Source organism: Malus sylvestris, chromosome 17, assembly GCF_916048215.2.
Source record: "Malus sylvestris chromosome 17, drMalSylv7.2, whole genome shotgun sequence".
Classification (NCBI taxonomy): domain Eukaryota; kingdom Viridiplantae; phylum Streptophyta; class Magnoliopsida; order Rosales; family Rosaceae; genus Malus; species Malus sylvestris.
In genome coordinates this window covers 29,265,574-29,287,258 of record NC_062276.1, presented here as the reverse complement: position 1 = coordinate 29,287,258, position 21,685 = coordinate 29,265,574, and the positions used below count along the sequence as shown (strand labels likewise).

The window sequence follows — 21,685 nt, the reverse complement described above, 5'->3', positions numbered from 1 at the left end:
TGCAATTAGCCCTCCTCCATACAAGAAGCAACCTAGAAGGCCAAAAATGTCAAGAACTAAAGAGGTAGGTGAGGTTCAAGCACCTGCTCCACCCCCTCCAAACCCCATTCCACCAGATTATATTCCACCTCCTGCAAAGCTAAAAAGAATATTTGTAAAGGTAAAGTGTGGAATTTGTGGCCAACGAGGACATAATAGGTTAAGTCATAAAAAAGAAGGGGAAAATAGCTCTTCTAACATCCAAGAGGGAGCTCAGGTATATACAATTGCTTCTTTAATTTCTTTTGCTTTGTGAAGCACTATTTCTAATATTTTTACTTTATTTGCTTTGTGTAGGGTTATAGTGATCACTTTCATCAAATCAATGGGCCAAACCCTTCTACAGGGATAGGGAAACCAAAAGGTTGTGGTATAACAAAAGGAAAGGGCAAACAAGCAACACAAAAACCAGTAAGTGTGCTTCTAAAATGATTTGGGATGTATTGGTGACTATAGAAGGATTCGTAATGTATATGATGCATATGATGTCTAGGTTTCAACTGAGAAAGACAAAGAGATCTCATCATCAATTGCAAAAGGAGATGGAGCAAGGACATCATAATCACAACCACGTTTTTAAGAAGAAAAAACAACGGAAATCATGCTGGGGATAAAAATTGGGCATGATCAATGGGATCACTGATGTTGTTTTTGGAACTTCCTTTTTGTAGCATAAATCATCTTTTATGTGGTTGTAGAATTGGTACGTATTTTGTGTAGTAAACTTTGTATTTTGGTAAGGTTGGTATTTTTATTTTGGTAATGTTGGTACTTTTGATGAAGTTGTTATGTTATCAATACTTTCGGTGATCTTTAGCACACTTTGTTGTTTTAGTATTAATCTATTATTATTATTATTATTATTATTATTAAACTTAGATAACTCTTGAGTTATGCCAAAAAATTGTATAAGATAAACAACTAGTTTATACATCACTAAAAGACGACTCCTTAAGGCAACACTACGTTGTTAACTCATATGATAAACAATTGGATTAAATAGGAAAATTGCATATCACAATTGGACTTTTTTTTTGGGGCAAAAGCATATCACAATAAGCTTTTTTTTGGCAGGAAAATTAATCTAGAAAGGTATATAATTCACATATTGGGAATCTTAGAATTCATAACTTAAAAAGACCATTATACCCTTAAATTTAACACAAAATATAACATATTTGACAGAATGACCAATTGTGCAACACGGAGTTAAGTTGGAGGACATGAGAAACTAATATAAGAGTTCAGGGACGAAAACTAAACATGAGGTAAAGTTCAGGGACCTTTGCTACCACACACCCTATTTTTTAACACCTGTCTTCTCCTCAACTAAGGTTAATAAAGTTAAACCAAAAAAAAAAAGAAGGAGAAAAAGAAAGGTTAATAAAGAATTTAAATATTAACCTATGGCTAATCTAGAGATCAGATTGTTTCCCTCCATCCGTTCGGATTTGGCGGCCTTGAAGGATTTTCTGACTTTTTATTTTGCGTACATGCTCTAGCTTTGGTCTAGATTGGTCGACCGGCGACGTAGACAAGATATGTGTGATTTTTGTTTAGGCTTTGATTCTAATCAAACGATTGTAATGCGAGTGCGTGAATCAAGAGAATAAAAATACCATGCGTAAATTGAAATTGTGTAATGCAAAGAAAAAAATGAAATACAAGAGTGAGAAGGTAATTGCGTAAAAAAAATCTAGATAGGATTACATTGTGCTTGGATAAGAATCGAACATAATATAGAGTGACAATTTACGTACTTGATCGGGGTCCTTTATCTCTTCAAAACTTGTATTTGTAGAGTTCTGATACGTTCTAACATGGTTGGCCATTAGTTGGCTCGTGTTTACGCCAATCAATGAAAATCTCCCTCAATTGGTGATGGTAGATTATATGGTGGCAGATGATTAATTAATATTCTCGACTTTGTATTTGGTTTTGTAAAATTTTCAAATGTAATAAGTTTTAAATTAAATTTAACTTGTTGGATAAGAAAATGAAATCTTTACCCAAAAGAGGTGCATGCCACTAAGCCACTTAATAATTAGTGCAAACTAAGAATATTACATTGTCTTTTCATTTTATTGGGTATGAATGTTGTCTTGTCTGTTATGGTGGTGCTTGTCTTCTAGATGTGTCACAAAGAAAGAAAAAAAATTGGAAGATCCAATTTATGAGAGACCACACAAAGGAATTGTCTTTGCACCTTCACTTTTGACTCATTCTCCATTTGACTCCTCTCCCACAAACTTTTCTCCTCCAATTAGTCCTTTGACAAACTTACCATTTTATTTGGGGCGCAACCTTTTTTCTTCTTTTTTTTTTTTCAACACAACCTTGCATGCAAGCACATAACTATTCTTTCCCAAAATAAGGGAAATATTAAACCAAAATATTAAATAATTTCAAACACGTGAGGTAAAATATAAAATAAAGGTGGTGCTATTTACACATTTTTCTCAAATTTCACTCGAATGAATTGAAAAAGATCAAATGACATAAATTCACAGAGTTCGAGGGATGTAAAAATAAACGTGTGGATAACATCGCTTTAATACAAATGAGACTTGTACAGAACCTTAGAACAAGGAGACGAGTACTTAATATATAATTTCGTCACCACGTGACATTCTGATCTAATAATATATTGTCAGGTGATTGTAAAATTGTTTTATACAACTTGCTCTTATGAGAACCAACGACCATATTAATGAGATCGCTCTTCTAGATTAGATTCATTGTTTGGATTAATTTCATTATATGTAATTTACATACTCACTACACGTTGTATATTTGAGAATGAACGAAACAACGAGAAATCCCTTTCCACATTGTATTAGAAATGAGAGCGCAAAAATATCTAATATTTTACAGACAATCTGCACAGCTGTCACCTGGAAAGCGCCATTTGAGCAGCTGAGCCTGATTAAGTGAGAGGTCGAGGTCTTGTGACGGTAAATCGGTCGCACATGTAAAATTGCCGCAAGTGGGTTTTCTTTCTTGCATTGCAAAAAGAAAGGTCCCACCTTTGCCCGCGTCTCAATTTTTATTTTTCTATTTATCATAAATTAATTAATTAATTTTTGTTTCAGATCTAAAACTCAAGCCAATCCCATGGATCTCTTCCTCTAGTCTCCAAGTATTGGGCAGTCAAACGGAAACCAAACCAAACCAAACCAAACCCCCCAAAAAACATCTGACTTGTGCTCTGTTCGTTGAGTTTTCTGTTCAGAAACAGAGAGATTCAGAAAGAAAATCGAGATGGGATTGGTGGGTGTTCCAGAAATTGGAAATGGAGAAATGGGTATGTCTGGGATTCCATTGGGAACCAAGAACAAGTACAAGAGGATGGATTCTGAGCCCGAGGTCGAGCTCACAGAGGAAAACGAGGATGGTGCTTCTCGCCACCACCTTCAACAAATCAGGAGCAAAAAAACCAGGAAATATGTCCTCGCCTGCGCCATTTTTGCCTCTCTCAACTCTGTTCTTCTTGGCTATGGTAACTACATGCTTTACCTTTTATGTATGGATGTGTATCTATACATGTATCTATAGAAATGTGTGTATTTTTGTATGTAATTATGTATTTGTGTATGTACATCTGTTCGTGCGCGCGATAATGTCTGCTCTGTGCGTTTGTTTATCTATTCGAGCGATATTCTAATTACTTAATCTAAACTACGGGGAGGAGAATTCGAACTTGTGCGGAGAGAGGTGAGCTCTGTCTGTTAGTGTTATAGGAAGTTGATGCTGTCGGTGGACGTTGTTAATTGGCATGTACGTTCTGTTATGATCTGCTTTGTTTGGTTAACTGTAGTGCCTAATTGCTTTAAGAATCTACTGTTCCCTTTTATGAATAATTCCTAAGCTTGCTGGTAGTGCTATGTGATTTATTTGCTGGTAGTCCCTATTAAAATTTTCGGGTCTAATAAGTTTCCATTCACCACAAGGCAACCGTCTTCCTAACTTCATCAATCTTGTAACTCCTCCTTGCAACAGATTAGTAAACAAAAATGATGATGTTTATAACAGTTCGCAAGTACCCTAATTTTTAAATTGTTCGAATAAGGTGATTCTGAAGATATGTGTTTAATTATATTTTTTGTTTGAATCGGCAGATGTAGGTGTCATGAGTGGAGCTATCATATTCATTCAGGAAGATTTAAAGATAACCGAGGTACAAGAAGAAGTTCTTGTTGGGATTTTGAGCATTGTTTCGCTTTTCGGTAGTTTAGCCGGCGGTAAAACATCAGATATCATTGGTAGGAAGTGGACCATGGCCTTGGCTGCTGTTGTCTTTCAAGCAGGTGCAGCTACAATGACCCTTGCTCCTTCATTTGAAATATTGATGATTGGAAGACTCTTTGCGGGCGTTGGAATTGGCTTTGGTGTCATGATTGCCCCTGTTTATATCGCTGAGATATCACCCACCATTGACAGAGGCTCACTCACCTCATTCCCAGAAATATTTATAAATCTGGGAATTTTACTCGGCTACGTCTCAAACTATGCATTTTCTGGTCTTCCGGCACATATAAACTGGAGGATAATGCTTGCAGTAGGAATTACGCCTTCAATTTTCATTGGTTTTGCACTTTTCGTAATCCCCGAGTCTCCAAGGTGGTTGGTCCTTCAGAACCGTGTTGACGAGGCAAGATCAGTGTTGATGAAAACAAATGAGAAAGAAAGTGAGGTGGAGGACAGACTAAATGAAATACTAGCAGCCGCTGACAATTCTAGTGCGGGGAAGTATGAGGAGAAAAGCGTGACGAGTGAACTAATGAATCCATCTCCTTCACTTCGTCGGATGCTTATCACAGGTTTTGGAATTCAATGTTTTCAACAGATAACAGGAATAGATGCGACTGTGTACTACAGCCCCGAAATCTTCCAAGAAGCAGGAATAAAAAATAAACAAAATGTACTTGCTGCAACTGTTGCAGTGGGTGTCACAAAGACTGTTTTTATAATGGTCGCTATTCTTCTTATAGACAAGCTCGGAAGAAAGCCCTTGCTCTATGTCAGCACGATTGGAATGACGATTTGTTTATTCAGTTTAGGATTTACTCTCTCTTTTCTTGGGAAAGGACAGTTTGGCGTTGCAATGGCAATTTTATCCGTATGCGGAAATGTAGCCTTCTTCTCTGTTGGAATTGGACCTGTTTGCTGGGTTTTGACATCTGAAATCTTCCCTCTAAGGGTGCGTGCGCAAGCAGCAGCACTCGGAGGAGTGGGTAATAGGGTGTCCAGTGGCCTGGTTGCCATGTCTTTTCTCTCAGTTTCCAATGCAATTTCATTTGGTGGAACATTCTTTATCTTTTCTGCAGTCGCTGCTCTTTCTGTCGTATTTGTCCACACCTGTGTTCCAGAAACCAAAGGAAAGTCATTGGAGCAGATTGAGTCGCTTTTTCAAACTGAACATGATCAGAAAGGAGGTCAAGTGGAACTAGGAGATGTCGAGCACCTTGTGCAGAAAGGATGATTGTTCGGGAAAGCTCATTCGATGAACAGATATATCTTCCACATCTTACCATCCTTCAACTGGTTTGGAAAAGGATACAGATTAATCATTCGTAATTCATCGCAGTGTTCACATAACTGATGGAACTACTGTGAGTCTGAATTTGCAGGATGCAGATTTCGAAAGAGAACCTTGCGCTTGTATAGATGGTTCTTTGCAACCGAATAAAATAGCTACCAGAGGGAGCACATTACATGTTTGAGTTGTATTCTTTGTTAAGTTTACAGGTTTGACAATGGGATACTTGTATTATGGTCTACAACTATTAGATTTTTCGGAATCAAATTCGTTCATGGTAGTATGCTTGCTGTACTTGTCTTTGTATGCAATTTCACATCAATGAAAAATATTAACATTTGAAAGGTAAGCAGAAACATTGTTATATATATTTTTAGTGCTTCTGAATTATGAACATCCTTTAGATGCTTGTAGGGGTGGGCATAAAAATTGAGAAACTGTGAAACCGAACCGAATTAGATGAAAAAAATCATAAAAAACCAAGTTCACCAAAACCGTTCAAACTTGGACCAAAACTGAACCGAACTAGTTTAAAATGGTTCCAATTCTGGTTTCTAATTCTCAAGAACCGAAGAAACCGCACCGGAGCATCTCTATTAATTTTTTTTTAAAATCTAATTCTTTATCCCTTTAAACCGAGTGTAATGGCTTTCTAAGATTCACATAGCCGACCCCACTTAGTGAGAAAAGGCTTTGTTGTTGTTGTTGTTGTAATTCTTTATCCCTTTGTTTTTTTTTTTTTGGAAAAAGGCTTCTTCACGTTTATTACAACTAAAAGATACACAAAAGGAAACCCAAGGCCCAAAGATCACACATAAACAAGCAAAACATGGGCCAAAAAAGACAAACTACAAATGGCCAACCAGTAGTTGAAGCCCAAAACACACAAAAGAGGTTACAGACACCAGACAATTCTACTACTTTTGCCGCTGTTCTCGATCCGACCAAGTCCTTGTCCACAGCCAAGCATCGCCATATCAATTGCAGCATCGCACATCAATTAACGTCCTGAGCACAACCACAAAGAAAGGATAGCTAGCAAGTGATTGGAAGAAGCCAACTATCAAGATGAAGTTCGTGGCAACCCGCGAACAACACTGCCGGAAAAGGCAGAGACAATGAGAAAGTGGTGGTGTGGAACACCCGAGCCGGTGGGAACACTAGAACTCTATTCACCATCTTGAAATATCACAACAACAACAAGTCGTGGTTTGGAAGTGGGTGCAGAGAGGGGCAAGAAGGAACGCCGCTGGGGGTAGGAAGAAATGGCCAGATTGGAAAAGCAGAGCAGGAAAAAAGGAAGAAGCATTGGGAGAAGCAAAAAGAAAAGAAGAAGAAGAAGAACATAAGAAAGAGGACAAGGCAGAGAAGGGGATACGGGGAGAAAACAGGAGGAGGAAGAGAAGAGTGGCAACCGACTCCAGCCAAAGCCAGAGTCGACGCTAGACCTGGCATTTGTGTCGTGTTTCTCGTGTTCGTGTTGTTTTCGTATTATACCCGATGTTTAACATGTCGTGTCGTGTAATACCTGTTAAAGTAAACGGGTAATATGACCCAACCCGAAATCAACCCGTTAATATTATCAGGTAATATGATCAAACCCATTACCAGTTAAAAAAAAATATTTTAAATCAATAAAAATGAAAATGAAAAACATAATTTGACCCCACAAAATGTAAAACATAATACTAAATTTCGGAGTTGACCTCTTCATGAAAGTTGTAAAGCTTTTCATTACGAGTGATTACATTTTTCACACTTCTACAATAATTATTATTAATTTTGCACTCAAATAAAAAACACTATTCATGAGATTTGGAGAGTTTTAAAAATCTAAACGACCATGTAACCATCGTTTAAGCGTTGAGGATGCAATTATGAACGTAAATTATGCTTTCACATCTTTCAGACTTATACATTAATGATTATGAATTTTGTTTATTTTGAACTCCCTTAAAAATACTATTCATGAGAGTTTGTATGGTTTTAAAATTTCAAACGATCATATACACATCCTTAAAATGTAGAGGATGTGACTACGAGCGTTTGCATATTTTTTCATATTTTTTGCACATGTAAATGAATTATTATAATTTTTTAATGTGTTTGGTATTTTTAAATTACGTGATATTTTTATTTTTAATGTGCTTTTATGATTTTTAATCAGAATCTTTGCCTATAATATACTATAAAAATAAATAAATAAATAAAACTTAAATTTTAAAATTTATATAGAATAATAATTAATGAACAATATATACATATTCATTATATCTATTGTATTTTATAGTAAGTTTTTTTTAGTAGTTTAAAAAAAATTAAAATCATCAAAATAACTTTTTTCTTATCGTGTCGAAATAGGTTATCCGCGTGTCACTCTCGTGTAAACCTGTTAAAGACCCGTTATTAAAGAATTATTATCGTGTGACCCAATTAGTTATCATGTTGATCCGAAACCTATTATTTTCGTGTCATTTACGTATCGTGTAAGAAATTACCATGTCTAGTTGGCGCCAAAAAAGGTGAGCAAGATGAAGACCCTCACCAAAAGGAAGGGAGGAAACTCTCACAAAAGGAGAGAAGGGCTCTCGCGGAAGGAGAGATGCCTTTATCCCTTGTTTTATATAAATACCAAGCCCAAACGAAAAATTTATATAAAAAAATTTCAAGCCCAAAATAATTACCTCAACCCATCCATTCCACCATAGCCGGCAGTTCACATTCCAATTTTCATCCCTCTCTCTCCTCTCTTATTTTCCTCATTTATCTATATGCATTATGTACATTTTAATTTCATTCCAGGATGTACACTTTGGTCATGATAGGAAGCTTTTTATCTTTTGATTTATATTTATATGTAAACTTTCTATCTTCGGGTCACAATTCTAGTAGATATAGTAGTGAGAACTCAAATTTGCTTGAATTTGTGTTGAAATATGTGTTTGGTTAGAATCGTAAACCGGCATAAACTGAATCTGAATCGGCGTAAACCAAACCGTACGGTTTTAATAATAAATTTAAGTAAAACCGCACCGAACCAAACCTTTGATATTTTTTTATTCCAATTTGAGGATGAAACCGGACCGTGCTCACCTGTAAATGCTCGTTGGGGCTCGAATTTATACCACCCAGCGGCTTCTACTTTACGACTAGTGCCTCCCATTGTACCACCCACTGGCGTCGCCATTGCTACTTCTTGCTCGTTTTGAGTTCCCATTTGATGGTGCAATCCAATGTGCCCAATTGTTTCTGGTTCTCTCAAATTTTTACTTTTTAATTTATAAAGAAATAAAGTTTTGTTCTTCCCTCATGACAATTGCCAAATTTTTATTTCTGGAATAAATGAAGAAAACTTTTCCCATGCCCACTTCGTGTAGTCATAATTTTATGTGACTGTTACTTCAAATTTTCATCCGGGAGAAGGGAGAGAAGAAGAGACAGAGCAGGTTGCAAGTTAAAAAAATAAAGATAAAATTTGGCCGCCGATCTACATCAACGGCCAAGATGCATTGGCCGACAGATCCTCACAAAATGGTCCGGGTAAGTGTCAACGTGAAGACAAGAAGCAGTTGACCAACAATGCTCATCATCTAACTACTTAATATTCGCTCAGCTCCAAGTCTCTCTCTCTCTCTCTCTCTATCTTGATTAATTTTCTCCTCTCTCTCTCTCTCTCTCTCCCCATCTGTTTCAGTAATGGAAAATATCGAGCACAAACATGTGGAAGTAAGAGGACTCAAGCTTCACGTAGCTGAAATCGGAAGCGGTACGTATGATCCTTCCAAAAGTTGTCATTTGATCTTAACACAACACCAGACGTTTTTGCGAACTTAGGACATAAAGTATAACGTTCTTTATATTAGGTTTTATAATTTCCCGAAGGAGGTCATATACCTAGGGTTTAAAGATCCGACGAGGATCTTCCTTGTAATTTTCTTTCTGTTGTCAACAAGGAAAAGAAAAATGATATGCTGATGAATTTGTGCAGGTCCAAAGGCTGTGGTTTTCCTTCATGGATTTCCGGAAATATGGTACACGTGGAGGCATCAACTGGTTGCTTTGGCAAACAAAGGCTACCGGGCAATAGCCATTGATTTCAGGGGCTATGGACTTTCCGAGCAGCCGGCTGACCCTGAAAAGGACACCTTCATTGACCTTGTCCACGATGTCGTTGCCCTTTTGGATTCTTTGGCCATTAACAAGGTAATATTAATTTAGGAGGATTTTAAAAGACTTAGATTTGATAGGATTTGAAAACTCCTACAAATTCCATATGGATTTTTAAGGATTTCTATATGGATTTTGATGGATTTCTGTGGACTTGGTTTATGATTTTGATGGATTTTTGTAGGGACATTTTTTTGTATTTCTCTTTAAGATTTATCAATGTAGTGAATGTTCCTGTTGATCTAACTAAAGTACACACACCAGTATCCCGTAATCGAAATCCAACTCCGTACTTTCATTTTGATTTAATGCACATCTGTTCTCATTTCTCTGCCCTACATGTAATTGGAATAAAAAATTAAGGCTATCGGGCGATATTTAGGGGTAATTGTGTGAGTCCATATACAATACATATGTCTAAGAACTCACACTCAGTACATTTTCGTCAAGAACTTGAAGTTAATTATATGCACACAGCCTAACAGAATGTTATTGGCACTAGGCTTTTCTTATTGGGAAAGATTTTGGAGCATTGCCTGCGTACTTAGTAGCTGCTCTCCACCCGGAGCGTGTATCTGGTGTCGTTACACTAGGTATTCCTTTCTCGCTACCAGGTCCCTCTGCTGTCCAAAATCATCTCCTTCCTGAAGGGTTCTACATATCAAGGTGGCAGGTATGTATATACATTCAATTTTCCATCAACACCTTCAGTTTTCGGCTAATAATCTCCACACTGGCATGTTCCAATCATTCATAAGCTTAATTATTCGTCTATGACATATAATTAAGGTACTAATTAGGTTCCTATTACCTAATTCCAGGAACCAGGGAGGGCAGAAGCAGATTTTGGTCGCTTTGATGTGAAGACGGTGATTAGGAACATCTACATTCTCTTCTCTAGAAGTGAGATCCCAACAGCTGCTCCTGATCAAGAAATCATGGACTTGTTTGACCCTGCAACTCCTCTGCCGCCAGGGCTTTCGGAAGAAGATCTTGATGTCTACGCATCTTTGTATGAAAAATCTGGATTCCGTTATCCATTGCGAGTTCCATACAGGTAGGTACCAAAACATAATTCTGTTCTCACAAGAAATGCTACCCTTTCTCTAGTCTAGCAGTTAACTAAGATGTGAGTATGTGTTGGGAAGTACTTATGTCTAAATACGATGCTTAATTATTGAATGACGTAGCAGTATTTGATTGATCCAGTGTCGCTCCACTTAAACCTTATTTATCAATAACAAGATGCATGTTGACACGTCATTTGGTGAACAAATTTGAAGACTCCCGAAATATCATTTCATTATTAAAGTGCCTTTGTTGCTGCAGAACCTTGGCCGTGGATTGCGGTATAACTGATCCCAAAGTCTCGGCTCCATCGCTGCTGATCGTGGGCGAGAAGGATTACGTCTTAAAATTTCCAGGGATGGAGGACTACATTCGCACTGGGGCGGTGAAGCATTTTGTGCCGGATCTGGACATTACATTCATCGAAGACGGGAGCCATTTTATGCACGAACAACTTGCAGAGAAAGTTAATCAGCTGATCCTCACATTCCTCGACAAGCATGCTATCTGATGAGTATCTGCTCAATGAGCTCAATGCGCCTGAGGAGCGAGGCATGATAAATAAGAAGTAATTAGATTTAAAAAAAAATGTGCTTCGCAAAGGTACTTGGCTACTTATTTATTTTTGTTAATTATCGAATATTTCGGAGAAGGTATTCGAATCCGGGACCTATGATATAGTGATAACTGCTTTAAACTCGAGCTATAAAGCCCCACATTTATGACGTACTTCTTAAGTAATAGATGATGGATAAATATTAGAAGTTGGAGAAATATTTCGAATACAGTCAATCTTACATCATTACTAGTTTGCATCAGTTTTTAAACATAATAACAAATAATGTGACAACTACACTAAAATTATGTAAATTACAGGAATAAAGATTTAAACTTTAGTGCAGAGAATGTAACACACCTCTCCACACAAATGGCTAAACATAAATGTAGATGTCAGTATCTTTGGACAAAGAAATTTGTCCAAAGCATCCACTTGCCGTCCAATTTAGTTTTTTTTTGGGTAAATCATATTTATGAAAAGAATGGGAAGGAAAAAAAAAAAAAAAACAGAAGAAAACAAACCAAAAACAGTGACGCTGCACCAGAAATTTCCATGTAAGACATTAACGTTTTGGTTAACAAAATTGTTGATATTCCCTATTCCAGGAAACAAATAAAATAGAGAGCTGTTATTCTCACCCCAATGTCTTATCTTTCCATCCATTTTTTTATGAATTTTTTAATTACAAATTTGTCAATTTGTAAAATGACTAATAAGGACCTTAGTTACCCTCTTTTGCATTACTTTTTTTTTTTATAAAAAATAAAAAAGAAAAATTTGGGTATGATAACTCTCACGCTATGTTTAGACGATTTGTCTCTCTTAAACCCTAACTCATCATTCCCATCTCCTTTCATTCAAAGAAAACAAAAAGAATGAACTTAGAAGATGATGTTTCTACAGAAGAAGTAGATGATTATGTTTCCGTCAAAGAGGTAAAAAATAATTTTATATGGGTCATCTTGATTTGTCGAATCGTATAATTGAAGCATAACTCTGTGACTTTTTATCTCTAATTATATATATATATATATATATATATATATATATTAGGAATAATAGTGGGTGAGAAAATAACATTTTAATTTTTTTATAGTGGGTGTAATATAAGGTAGGTGGGAAAATAAGACAACGGGGTGGGTCTAGCAGCTCTCATAAAATAAAAGCAAATTATTCGAACACTAACCAGCTAGTCAGTTAAGGAAATGGATCATCTTCGAATCCCTTCCTCTTAATTCACTAAGTCTAAAGATCCGAATCATTGAAATTCGATCAAATGGTTAAAGTTATTATAACTTTTAAAGTAGGCCCCTATTTGTAATCGTTGGATCAAATTTCAATGGTCTGGATTCCCGGACTTGATGGATTACGAGGAAGGGATCCGAAGAGGATCCCTTTCTGTCAGTTAATACACCACAATGTCACTTTGGACCCACCCCACAACATCATCTCATGAACCCAGATCCTCGCCAGTTCCTCTTTGTGAGGATCTGGGGATCTGTCAATCCTGTCCGTTCATCGTACATCGTGCGGTCAGAAATTATTTTAAATTTTTTTATTTAAAATTAAACATATATAGTACTTGACAAAAATTGACTGCACGATGTATGATGAGCGGACACGATTTACGAATACTCAGAATCCTCATTAAAAAAATCTAGAAAGGATCATGTTGGATCATCTCATAATCCAAACCCGTCAATGTTTTAAATAATAAGTCAAAAGATCACTAATGCAAAAAATGAAATAACCAAATCAAGCAACATTTAATCATCTAACAAGCAAGTGCAAGTGGTGTTTTACCATAGTGGTGTAAAGGTGTTGTGTCCTTGCATGACGGCGCGGGTTCAAACCCATTAGTGGCTAATCTAACATTTAACTTACTAACGATATTGTTTCACTCAAAAAAAAAAAAAATATCTAACAAGTTAAATAGACAGACTTAACATTTCATATAAACAATGAAACTTTTTACAAGAAGAATCAAACGGCAAAACAATTTCTGCATTTTTTTCGCAAAAGTCTTCAAGGGCTTTTTAACTAAAATGGTCTCTGAGATTTGTTTAACTCTTCATTAAGGATCAAAATGATTGATGTTGGACAATCTCATAGACCATTTTTATTGATTTTAAATTTCAAATACCAAAATAACAAGTTATACAAATGTTAGAAACCACTTTAGCTAACAAGTCATCTTCAAAGATGACTTAAAAAATGAAATGTTCATGAGACGACGTTGTAAGTGGACCCAAACGAGTGACAGTTGTGACGTCTCGATGTCATCTAAAGTTAAAAAGAAACATGAGAGCAACTCCAGCGGATGCTGGTTGCTCGGGCGACAGGGGAGGAGAAAGGGCCTGAGGGCCGGTGGGAGCAGCTCCAGCGGGGAAGGGCCCGAGTGAGGGTGGGAGGCCGAGCGAAGGGGGGTGGGAAGTCGACGGGCCTGTGGCCCGAGGGCTTTGTAATTGTTTATTTTTTTTTGTGTGTCAGAGAGAGAGAGAGAAGGGGGTTTTTTATTATTTAAACAAACAAAAAAAACTATTATTTTAATTGCTTATTGCCAGGGGAGGGTTGCAAGGGTGGAGATGTAAATGGAAATTACTGTTCATTAATGGTAGTTACTATTCATTTAAGGCAGTTACTGTTTAATAGGGTGGATTGAATAGTGGATTGTCAGGGGAAGGGCTCCATGGTGGAATTGCTCTGAAAGACTGAGAGATGACAATAAATTAACGCTTTCTCCTCTCAGTGCTGCCGGCTGATCTTCAGGAATCTCTCTCTGGCTCTCATGGAACAGATCCAGCACAGACATGTGCAAGTTAGAGGACTAAAGCTTCATGTAGCTGAAATTGGAAGAGGCAAGCTCCACAATTCTAATACCACCTCAACATCCCACCCACTTTCTTTGTCAATTTGCATCACTGATTCCCTGCTTTCATGCTGTTTCTGCAGGTCCAAAAGTGGTGCTGTTCTTGCATGGATTTCCAGAGATATGGTACACATGGAGGCATCAAATGGTTGCTGTCGCAGACAAAGGCTACCGGGCGATAGCCATTGACTTCAGAGGCTTTGGGCTTTCCGAGCAGCCGGCTGAACCCGGAAAGGCAACCTGGAAAGACCTTGTTGACGATGTCGTTGACCTTCTTGATTCTGTGAGCATTAACAAGGTAAAATATTAATTACAAGAATTTAAACTTCATTAAATTCAAAAATAAAAAGCTAATGTTTAACTATTGAAACCAGGTTGTTCTTGTTGGGAAGGATTTTGGAGCTCTGCCTGCATACCTAACACCTGCTCTCCACCCAGAGCGTGTAGCCGGCATGATAACAGTAGGTGTTCCTTTCCTTAACCCGGCTAACTCTCCTGTCCGATTTGATCTCTTACCTGAAGGCTTCTACATGTCAAGATGGAAGGTACATTCATTTTTTTCCATGAAAATTTTTCATCTGTCATGAATAAGAACAATACAAGGTTGATCACTTACTAATTACTATGCAAGATATTGCTATTCTTACCTATTTCCAGGAGCCGGGGCGGGCAGAAGCAGATTTTGGCCGCTTCGATGTCAAGACCGTGATACGAAACATCTACATTCTCTTCTCCGGGAGTGAGCTCCAAGTAGCCGCTCCTGATCAAGAAATCATGGACTTGGTAGACCCTGCCACTCCTCTACCACCATGGTTTTCGGAGGAAGATCTTGCAGTCTATGCATCTCTATATGAGAACTCTGGATTCCGTTATCCCATCCAAGTTACATACCAGTAAGTAACAAGAACAAAAACTCTTACTTTAATTTCCGTTTTCACCGGACATAAGTTCCTTAATTTCTCCCAAAGTTTTAAGCCTTCAATTTCCTAGTATGTTTCTGCTCCTTTTTTTTTCCAACGAGAAAAGGAGATGAGGAAAATAGATTGGTCCTAACATAACACATCCATGAACAGTATAATTTCATCTGAGTTTTTTTCCACAGATCCAGAACTAAGGTCGTGGATTACGGATTAAGCAGCCATCCAAAAGTGCCGGCTCCATCACTGCTTATCATGGGTGAGAAGGACTACTTCCTGAAATTTCCGGGAGTGGAGGACTACTTACGGACTGGAGCAGTGAAGCATTTTGTCCCTGATTTGGACATTGCATATATTGCAGAAGGGAGCCACTTTGTGCACGAACAATTTCCTGATCAAGTTAATCAGCTCATCATCAGTTTCCTCGAAAAACATGGTATCTAATGCAGATGCTCAATGTGCCTAAGAACAACATTTAACTAGCAGAGGAAATATCGAAGCATTACCTAAAAGGCGACGCCTTGCATTACATATTTGGGAATAAAGAAAATGTAGCTCGGGTTCCTCTGTACTGCTATCTCTACTTGATTGATTTGCTTATTTGTTCTGGAAGTATGCTCCCTTAATTTTCCAGAGAAAATTGCTATTTGTTTTCTTCTAATTTAGGTTAATGAGATTTATTAAAGGAAATGGTGGCCCAACAAAACCAGCCGGCACATCCAAGTCACATATGACGGCAATAAATCCCAACAGGAAAACACACCAGCAAACTCTCAAATTTTCAGATCAAATTGATAATATGGATGTATAACTCATGTGATTTCATTGACATTTAGTGAAAGAGATTGATACAACCTCCAATTGATCAAGCTAACAAATTTTATTGCTACTGTAAGATTTAAATACAGCTTATAGAGAGGTAACTGAACTAAATGGAACCGCATATCTTCGGGTTCCTGGTCAGAAAGGTTTGCATGTATACACATATACTCAGTAGTAAATTACAATGAGTGATGGTAATTTCTACACATGAGGCTTCCCCTTGTACAAAGACCTTTCAGTGTTCGTAAGCAGGAAATTCGCCTAAGAAGGTTCAACCATGTCGAAAAAACGATAAGCCATAAGTCCAACTCCTTCAAACAAGGAGTAGGGGCTATCACCTCCATGCTTATCACCCTGTGATATAAGCTTGTGAGCTCTATCGAGTAAGAAACAAGCAAAATCTTTCGCTCTGTATAAGAACATTTCCTGTCGGTTGGTAGAGCGAGAGGAACACGTACGCGTTTCCACTAATGCCATGGCAAATCCCCACTCTTTAGTAGTCAACGTTTCCAGACAACCTCTGCAGCATCAGAAGCTGCTTCCAAGGCATTTACCATATCTTTAATCTTAGACTGACTCACAGAGAAGAGGCAATACAAGTAAACAGTGAATAATTTGAAGAAACAGACAAACAAATGTTTGATTCAGTGGGAGAAGAAGAGACAAAAATTGGAAAAGAATATCATCTGATTCCTCGATCCTCAAAAAAACATCATGAGGTTTATAATGCAAGTTCAAGGGAAGAATGAGTGCCTTGAGGAAAAGTTTCTCTGGGAAGCAGCGGTTGTAGCTCATTAACGTTAATGAAATGTATTCATGATCATATAATTCATAAGTGGTGTACGATAAATGTTTACTTAGAAGCTCAAATGTAAAAAGCCAACGAGTTCAACAGTGTACTGAAGAACCATTTTGAACAAAGACAACCACATGAAGTTTATTAGCAAACAATTGAAAAGCAGCACATGAAACTTTATGCATGAAAAGCACAATCAAATTGATACCTTGCAGTTTTGGCAAGCGTGAGGGCAATTCCAGGTCCCATGACACCTGTGCACAAGAACATCTCGATGTCTATATGACAGCAGTGTGCATTGGCCTGCCTCGTTTTGTGTGTCGCATTTTTTATGTGACAAGCCAGCTTCGTTCTGCGTGCGACGATTCGTTTTGTGTGCTAGAAGTCCGATTCATTGTGCATGTGACAGCTTGCCTCATTTGTGGGCCTTATTTTGCATACGTAACCGTCTCGTTTTGCGTGCCAAAAGCCCAACTTATTTTTTGTGAGTAGAGCCCACTTCGTTTTACGTTTGCCTAGTTCTACGTGTGCAGAGTCCGTCTTATTTTGCATGTCGAGTTTGCCTTGTTTTGCGTGCTCAAAAATCTTATAGTTTTGCGCCCACCAAGCAAGACTTTAGGGTTTAGGGTGAATAATATGTGAAGGCGTACAAGTGCACTATAGGGAGAATGGTAGTTTCACTCATAACTTCCCGAAACGGTGAATGGTAACCTTTGGCAGGCTTGTTCGTGCCTTGCCTTTCTCATGTCTTTTCCACGCTTTGCCATGACATGTTTATTTGTGCCTGCCTTTGTCATGTCGTGCTTGTTTGGATCTATCCTTCACAAAAATGCACAATTACCTATAAAGGCGCAACGAAGGGAAGGGACGAACGAGTGTTTGATTCCATGTATGACCAAAGCATAACATTCCTTGCAAAGGCACAATATTTTTAAAGGAAAACTAATGAAAAAGGTTTGAAAACTTTGAGTTTTAACGATAAGGATAAAATAAAGGGTAAAGTGAATAGCACTAGGTTTGACTTTTTAATGTAAAAATATGGTTTTTCGTTAAAATGAACAGTACCGCGGACTTTTCGTTAAAATTCTCTATTTTTAATCCACAAACAAGCATGCGACACCATGATATGCTTGGGTTTAGCGGAAAAAGAAAATAAATAAATAAATAAATAAAATGAAGTGTAATTCTCACTTTATTGATGATGTGATTCATTGACCAGGTGATGAATGTGCATTCACGTGACATTGTGGCTCTACGTGGACAATTAAAAGTAAAAAAAAAAAAAACCTAAATAAGAAGAAAAAAAAATGTTAAAAAAAGGGTATTAATGATGTGGCAGTAAATGGACCCTGTAAAGAATATTAATATGTAACAAAATAGGAAGGAAAAAAAAAAAAAACTAAAAGAGAAAAATCTCCTCCCTCATCCTTTCTCGTCCTCCGCTCCCCTTCTCTTCTTCTGCTCCAGTCCTCCCTCACTAACCATGAGAACACAACTCCAAGCTTCTAGATTTCAAGAGCCCATCATATATCCGCTTCGGTGGCTACTCTACCTCCTTCTTTTGGCACGCCGCCGCAAACCTCCCCTATAGTCGTGAGAATATTTGACGCCGTTGACGAGGTGAAGGTCCGCATGTTTGACGCCCCTCAAGAATGTTCTTATTGCCCTTGCCCTTCTAAAACAGGTGGACTCACTCTTATGTGAAGGTAGTTACGCTCCTAACATGTGGTATGAGATTAAGTTTTACATTGATGCTTATGATGGTTAACCGTGATTTTGCTCAAGTTTCTTCACTCGATTATGAATGAGTTTGTTCTTTTGTTTTTTGGTAACGTTATTAAGGAGTTTCATTATTTTTTCTTTTAATAAACTATTTGTAAATCTAGGTGATTAGGGCAATTCCAAAAATTGTTTTCCCTGATGAATTATTTGCTAAAAATATCTATTTTCTACATTTGGTTTGTGTTTCTCACATATACATTCAGTAAGCAGTTTGACCATACTCGATAAAAAGATAATAACTAAACCCACAAAAGATTAAGAAAATTAAGAATTAAACATCAACTATTCACTCAATTTCTTTATTATAAGGAATGGCGATGATAACTTCAAGCAATCCAGAGTACATTAGAGCATATTTAAAGACAATGATTAAAATATGAAATGATTTCCATCTCCATACAATTGTTAGTTTTTAACAATTGATGAAATGAGATCAATTGCCTGAAATGCTCCCAATCTTTCTCCCACACAATGCCCTCATAATCATTAACGGCGTTGGCAGCAACGGGATCAACCATCGACTTGTTCTTGACGGAAATGACAAGCTAATAGTTGATGTCTGTCACAACCTGAGTGTCACCCCGAACAACAGGGCCAGGATAGGTAGCGTAGTACCGATCTTTCCCTATTTCAATTTATTTATTTATTTTCTGTTTTTTTGTTTTTTCCTTTGAATTTTTTTTTTCATATGTTACTTTATTTTAGTAACCACTATTAAATTTAAATATATTTAAATTGAGTTTTTAAATCGTTGATTTTAAGTGTTTAAATATGAATTATACTTTTGCACGAAACAATATGTTTATATCATATTTAGGGCCTCGTATTTAGACCTCGTATTTAGACTCGATGGACTTAAATGTAATTATGTGGTAAAGGAAAGGACAAATATGTAATAAGTGAGGAGTCCTTATTCTATAAAAGGACCCCTCACCCTCACAATTAGGAGAGACCATTTCTAGAGCCTTCTCACCCCTCTCACATCCCCTCTCATTACAGTGGCTCTGTCCCTCTTCTCAGAGAAATACAATAATCAGTGTGGACGTAGCCCAAACCTTGGGGTGAACCATGATACATCTTGTGTTATTTACATTATTTGCAGATTCACGGTCGGATTTACGTTGTTCCAAGACCTCCGATTTTGTGCATCAACATTTGGCGCCGTCTGTGGGAATCAATACGAAAAGTTGTGTCGGTTCTTTTTCATTTTTTCACCTCCACCATGAATCTGCAAAATCTGCAAAATTTGCAGAAACCCAGAACCTCCCTGGGCTCTCCAAGAAAACCCCCACCCCAAAAGCTAAAAGCAAAAACACACAAAAAAGAAAAGCCAACAGAGCCAACCCATCCTTCCCAAATTGGGAAACTTCCATTTATTCTTTAGCCTTCCCCTTTGCAATTCCTCCTCCAACTCTTATGGAAGGCTCAGCCAATGAACGTCTTGATTTTGGGAAGATGGGTTACGGAGGTAAGCATTACAGAAGAAGATGCCAGATTCGAGCTCCGTGCTGCAACGAGATATATCCGTGCCGCCATTGTCATAACGAAACAACGAGCATGTTGAGCGACCCCTTTGATCGGCATGAGCTTGTTCGCTATGATGTGAAACAAGTTGTCTGTTCAATTTGTGACATAGAGCAGCCGGTTGCAAAAGTTTGTACAAACTGTGGCGTCATTATGGGGGAATACTTCTGTGACATTTGCAAATTCTATGATGATGATACCACGAAAGAACAATTTCACTGCAATGATTGTGGGATCTGCAGAATCGGGGGTCGTGACAAATTCTATCACTGCAAGAAATGTGTTAACTACCAGTCAAGTCACTGCTCCAGCTTTCCCACACCTCCCGGGCACTCAGGGTTCAAAACCAAAAACCAGAATTTTGGAACCGGAGCCCTTGTTGATCGTGACTTCCTGCCCCGCGGCCCTGACATCTGCACTCAGGTTACAAATATACACCCACCTGATCTTTTTAGCCCCTTATATATCTCATCACGTACTGGCGCCCAGTCAGCAGGTGGTGCCCAGCCAGCAGGCGGTGCCTTATCTGTCTCTTTATCCTGATTTTTGTTTTCATAAGTTGTTTCTGCTTTCTCTGTCTCTGTCTCTTGATCTCGATCTCCATTCTCCAAGGCTGAGTTAAGTGTTATAAACTTGGCTTATTTAAGATTCAGTGGACCTAATAGATTTCTGGGTTTGTAAGTTGAAGCCATTCAGGTGCAGCCGTGCAAGTCCAGGTCAGTCAGGTTGATGAACTTTGAAGGAAGGAAATCTCAAAGAGTAATCAATCGAGAAAGAAATGGGTGGGAGTAGGAAGGCGCTGGGGACGACATGGGAGTTCTTCAGGAGAAAGGATTCCGCCGTTGGTTGCGCTTTCGCAGATCTGGAATGATCAAAAGCAGAAAGCAAAAAAATAAAAGCAATCAAGTGAGCTGCGGCACAAAAGCAAAAGAGAGAGGTGCAGTGGAAAACCAGGCAGAAGATAAGATGTCTTACAACAATTCCATTATTATTCCGCTTTGGCATTGTCTGCCATCTGCCAAAAGAGAAAAGATAAAGAAATGGAATGGGAAAAGCAAAAGCAAAGCAGAAAAACAAAAGTAAGGAATAAACACCCACACTGCAAAAGCAAGGAATAAACATCCCATCAAAATGATGTGATTTACTTTTGTTGTTTTTGAATGATGTAATTTTTTTTTTTTATCTTTCGGAGAAATTTGTAAAAAACCCATCAGAGGGTTAAAAAAAAACGGCAAAGCCCAAAATAAATGGGTTGGAATGTTGTGTGGAGAGCAAAGGACCATATGCCCAAAAGAGCCAGGCTCTCTATTATCACCAACTAGGTGACCAAAAGTACGCTCAGTACTCCAAAATTATTCGGCAACCTGCCGCTATTAGCACTAACCCGGTGATCAAAAGTACGCCCAGTACTCCAAAATTATTCGGCAACCTGCCGCTATTACCACAAACCAGGTGATGAAATGTACAACCCGTACTCTAATATCATTTGGCAACTAGCCATTCATGCCACCAACCAGGAGATGAAATGTACAACTCGTACTCTCCTTCATGCCACCAACCAGGTGATCAAAAGTACGTCCAGTACTCCAAATTATACATGAGC

At 37.9% G+C, this 21,685-nt stretch overlaps 4 protein-coding genes across 4 annotated transcripts; all 4 read left to right on the top strand.

Annotated features, from left to right (window-relative positions):
* Nucleotides 1-3,071: 3,071 nt before the first annotated feature.
* LOC126611386 (probable polyol transporter 4) lies at nucleotides 3,072-5,934 on the top strand. Its single transcript, XM_050279622.1, has 2 exons — nucleotides 3,072-3,538; nucleotides 4,158-5,934. Exons 1-2 carry the CDS (start codon nucleotides 3,301-3,303, stop codon nucleotides 5,519-5,521), a joined length of 1,602 nt encoding a protein of 533 aa, XP_050135579.1. The 5' UTR covers nucleotides 3,072-3,300; the 3' UTR covers nucleotides 5,522-5,934.
* A 3,241-nt stretch (nucleotides 5,935-9,175) lies between these two features.
* Nucleotides 9,176-11,515, top strand: LOC126611637 (uncharacterized). The gene is made up of 5 exons (XM_050279997.1): nucleotides 9,176-9,344; nucleotides 9,567-9,781; nucleotides 10,248-10,418; nucleotides 10,567-10,802; nucleotides 11,075-11,515. Exons 1-5 carry the CDS (start codon nucleotides 9,275-9,277, stop codon nucleotides 11,322-11,324), a joined length of 942 nt encoding a protein of 313 aa, XP_050135954.1. The 5' UTR covers nucleotides 9,176-9,274; the 3' UTR covers nucleotides 11,325-11,515.
* Nucleotides 11,516-14,062: 2,547 nt separating this feature from the next.
* Nucleotides 14,063-15,770, top strand: LOC126612480 (uncharacterized). Its single transcript, XM_050280903.1, has 5 exons — nucleotides 14,063-14,230; nucleotides 14,325-14,539; nucleotides 14,616-14,786; nucleotides 14,899-15,134; nucleotides 15,344-15,770. Exons 1-5 carry the CDS (start codon nucleotides 14,161-14,163, stop codon nucleotides 15,600-15,602), a joined length of 951 nt encoding a protein of 316 aa, XP_050136860.1. The 5' UTR covers nucleotides 14,063-14,160; the 3' UTR covers nucleotides 15,603-15,770.
* A 4,074-nt stretch (nucleotides 15,771-19,844) lies between these two features.
* Nucleotides 19,845-21,270, top strand: LOC126609646 (E3 ubiquitin-protein ligase MIEL1-like). Its single transcript, XM_050277499.1, has one exon. It carries the CDS (start codon nucleotides 19,975-19,977, stop codon nucleotides 20,623-20,625), a length of 651 nt encoding a protein of 216 aa, XP_050133456.1. The 5' UTR covers nucleotides 19,845-19,974; the 3' UTR covers nucleotides 20,626-21,270.
* The last annotated feature ends 415 nt before the right edge of the window (nucleotides 21,271-21,685 follow it).

Coding starts and splice junctions, on each gene's coding strand:
- LOC126611386 (XM_050279622.1), top strand. CDS start 3,301: ATGGGATTGGTGGGTGTTCCAGAAATTGGAAATGGAGAAATGGGTATG. Junction 3,539..4,157: donor CTCTGTTCTTCTTGGCTATG/GTAACTACATGC, acceptor TTGAATCGGCAG/ATGTAGGTGTCATGAGTGGA.
- LOC126612480 (XM_050280903.1), top strand. CDS start 14,161: ATGGAACAGATCCAGCACAGACATGTGCAAGTTAGAGGACTAAAGCTT. Junction 14,231..14,324: donor TGTAGCTGAAATTGGAAGAG/GCAAGCTCCACA, acceptor CTGTTTCTGCAG/GTCCAAAAGTGGTGCTGTTC. Junction 14,787..14,898: donor TCTACATGTCAAGATGGAAG/GTACATTCATTT, acceptor ACCTATTTCCAG/GAGCCGGGGCGGGCAGAAGC.
- LOC126611637 (XM_050279997.1), top strand. CDS start 9,275: ATGGAAAATATCGAGCACAAACATGTGGAAGTAAGAGGACTCAAGCTT. Junction 10,419..10,566: donor TCTACATATCAAGGTGGCAG/GTATGTATATAC, acceptor ACCTAATTCCAG/GAACCAGGGAGGGCAGAAGC. Junction 10,803..11,074: donor CCATTGCGAGTTCCATACAG/GTAGGTACCAAA, acceptor TTGTTGCTGCAG/AACCTTGGCCGTGGATTGCG.
- LOC126609646 (XM_050277499.1), top strand. CDS start 19,975: ATGGAAGGCTCAGCCAATGAACGTCTTGATTTTGGGAAGATGGGTTAC.